Source organism: Salvelinus namaycush, chromosome 2 (assembly GCF_016432855.1).
Source record: "Salvelinus namaycush isolate Seneca chromosome 2, SaNama_1.0, whole genome shotgun sequence".
Classification (NCBI taxonomy): domain Eukaryota; kingdom Metazoa; phylum Chordata; class Actinopteri; order Salmoniformes; family Salmonidae; genus Salvelinus; species Salvelinus namaycush.
The window spans coordinates 34,241,089-34,244,606 of NC_052308.1; the positions used below are offsets into that span (position 1 = coordinate 34,241,089).

The following is a 3,518-nucleotide window of genomic DNA, read 5'->3' on the forward strand; positions in this document are numbered from 1 at the left end:
ATGAGCTCTTACGTAGCCAACTCATTGTTTAAGCAAACTCACGAGGCGTCAGCCTTCGCTTTGAACAACCATGGATACGGCTCTAGCCCCGAACTCAACTTGTCAGGCTACTGTGGTTTTGGAGGGCATGATCACCGGGGGTCATTCGCGTCCCCGCCGTCTTCGAGCGCCCTTGGCATGGTAGAGATGAACTCTGGGCTGCATGGCAATCCTGGCGACCTTACACTACGACCAGAGTCTTCCACAGGAGACGCTTCCCAGAGACGCCACATGAACGAGCAGACAAGCCGCCAGGGTTCTCTAAATCTCGGACTGTATTGTCGCAAACCCGAGACGGACTCGGATTTCAGCGAAATGCATATCTGCAAGACTCAAACAGGCGATATCAAAGTCGTAACTTTGCAACCCGTCCAGCCAGTAAGACAAGGAAACCATTCTACTCAGCCACAAACCAGCGAACCGCAACCACAAATATATCCCTGGATGACTAAACTACACATGGGTCACGGTAAAGTTTCATGTATATCTTTTCTTTATTTTGTACAAAGGGAAGTTTCTTTCTCACACCCTCTCTCCTCCATGTGTGTCTCTATTTTTACCCTCCTGAGTCCATTCACAGTTTTTCTTTCTTGAGTTTTATAGGCTGTATTCGGAAATAATAAAACTCGCAGTCGTAAATTTTATGACAAAGTCATCAATTGCTCGTAAAAATGTCCTGTTACACCGAAGAAGCGATCTGCGTCCAAATTTATGACAGGGTCATTGGATAAGGGAGACACAAGTCCCTTAAAAATCTCAACAAACAATGTTTTCATTCTACTTTATTTAGAATCAAAACAAGATAGTATGATAAGTAGGCCTATGATGCTTATTTTGAGGAGAGTTGAAGGGTGAGATTGTGGATTTCACTGTGCACTTTAACTGAACGTTTATAACATTTGAATAGTCTACTTACTTGCCATGGCAACTTATTCTGTGTTATGTAACAGGGCATGTAACCTACTTTAGAGGGACAAATGATATTTCTGTAACTGTAACCACCTTGTTCTTGTTTTAATTGTAGTTATAATAATAATGATTATTATAATAACAATAATATTATTAGTAATAAGCTTACTAGTAATACAATCCTTGTAGTTTCATTGAGTGAACCCGAATGGACACATTTTGCGGGGTTTTGGTAACTCACGCAGCTCCACATTGATTACCATTTATCCAGCCATCCAGCTACCCTCATATAGGCTATATTCATTAAGCCATACAGTAACTTTAAAATGTTAAAGTAATATTTTAACATGAGGATATAGTCACAGAAGAGGCTGTGTTTTGCTATTCATTCTTATTAATTGATATGCTACAAGTCATTGCATGTCCATTGACAAGTTAAGACATATTTTAAGTGATAATGTTGAGAATGTTTCTATGAATTGTCACATTTCCAGTGTGGTCACAGATTATTGTTCTCTCAATTACACTCCAGAGGCTGACGGTAAAAGGTCAAGGACGAGTTACACGCGCTACCAAACTCTGGAGTTGGAGAAAGAGTTCCATTTCAACCGGTATCTGACGCGTCGTAGGCGCATCGAGATCGCCCATACTCTCTGTCTGAACGAGAGGCAGATCAAAATCTGGTTCCAGAACCGCCGAATGAAGTGGAAGAAGGACTCAAAGCTTAAAATTAAAGAGTCAATCTAAAACATGGAGCCATTTTCAAACGTTATCAACGTTCCTTAGAGATGTCATTCAAAGACTGTCAGCACCACCCATGTTTCCAAACAGTGACTTTTGTGATGCGATGTTTCAGTGTGATGAAAAATATTGAACATTCTTCGATTATGGATCTGATTATGTAATATACCTGTCATTTGGTTTGAATATTGTATTGTTTTATTTTCTATCTTTGAATATGTACTTGCTCAGCAGAGTCTTATATAACTTGTGAGAATGGAAACGCTTGAAATATATTAATTAGCGAAAATTTTAACATTTCATCACTTCCCTTTTTTTACCTTAAAGTATTTTAAAGTTGAACGTTTTATTGTTATTATCGTATTACCACTGTACTATCACTATTGTTTTCTTCGTGAGAGGTGCCTATTATTTATATAAAAAAACATCAAGAAGGTAAATTCCTTGTAGTTTATCTTCAAACTCCTTAAGTAATTATTTTCTGTTTGTGTTTTTTATCAGCCCCGTTAATTAAACAACCAGGGATCTTAAGATGTAACATAGACACATTTTAGTAAATTGCGAGGGCTATATCATTCTGTGATTGTATTTAAAATAGTCCACATAAAATGATTGGTTTTGGACATAAAGTGTCGTGAGAACAGTGATATACTTAAACCTTACTATACATTTCGTAGTTAACATGTATACTGTGAATGGGTTCCTCATGTGAAAAGGTATATTGTATTAGGCTACATAACTTGCCAGTATAGGCAGGGGGTTCATATTTGGGGGAAACATAATATTTGGCCTGATTGTTGACTAAGATCTGACTCAATGTGCCAAGTATGATCGTGGGATTTGTTTTTAAACCCCAGCATTACATTTGTCACAAATCATTATTAGCAATTTAGAATATTTTGTAAAACACGAAAAATACATGTAGTGGCAGATTACAGCTGAGAATTGGGCAATAGCCCACACATCCTACATTTCCTGCACATTTCAGATTAATGGGGAACATGGGCAACCAAAAAGACAACCTGTAGTCTAGAATTTATGTAGGCCTAATGTGTAACTTATGTTCACTTCAATAATGATTCATTATTAATGTGCCTAAGGTTTGAAAGTGAAGAACACAGACATGGTATTCCTTTTCTTCTGAAAACGTATCTCTCCAACTAATGTGAGATTATGGGTTGACATAAAGGTTGTCATGAGGCAGGAGACTCATTCCTCACTTATACAACTTTGAAGGCCTTGTAGGTAAAACAAATTCACATATTACATTGAACATATTCTTGACCAAGTTTCTTTTCACTTTATAGAAATAATAATAATCTATTGAGTGGTTTAACGGAGGATGATCCTCTGGAACGAAATGCACTTGAAGGATTGAATTACCTATATTAACTAGAACAGTTAGCACCATAGTATAGCTTAGATTTAAATTTGCTCATCTTGATTATAGATAGCTGAAGTTTTATCGTTGAAGTGAAATGAAATCTTGAGGAGAAAGGCATTCGTGCTATGTTTGTGTTAAGTCATGAAATAAAGATGGGTGAATTTGGGGGGAAAAAACAGCGTCGTATGTGCTTCATATTACAACTATGTCTTTTGAATATGTCACGGGGTGTGGGAAAGTATAATGGTATACTGGAACTTTGTGCGGCTAATTCAGTAGCGGTTTGATTAGCCAACTCCAAGAAGAATTGGTTGTTTTTTTACTCTTTGGCCCTTAGCAGTTCTCAACGTGCTCGCCGGTTCACTGTCAGGCTCCACTTCCTTAGTAATTGTTTACAGTACAGACGGATGCCTGTAAAACTTTATGGCCCTGTCGTGTCATAAAA

The 3,518-nt window shown here is 37.7% G+C and overlaps 1 protein-coding gene across 2 annotated transcripts; it reads left to right on the top strand.

Moving 5' to 3' along the window:
• LOC120025512 (homeobox protein Hox-C5-like) lies at positions 1 to 1,809 on the top strand. 2 transcript variants are annotated; one of them, XM_038970083.1, is made up of 2 exons: positions 1 to 508; positions 1,454 to 1,809. In XM_038970083.1, the coding sequence occupies exons 1-2, from the start codon at positions 1 to 3 to the stop codon at positions 1,693 to 1,695; spliced, it is 750 nt and encodes a 249-aa protein (XP_038826011.1). In that variant the 3' UTR covers positions 1,696 to 1,809. The 2 variants fall into 2 exon arrangements, with proteins under 2 accessions (XP_038826011.1, XP_038826018.1); XM_038970090.1 differs by having other exon boundaries at positions 1,481 to 1,809.
• The last annotated feature ends 1,709 nt before the right edge of the window (positions 1,810 to 3,518 follow it).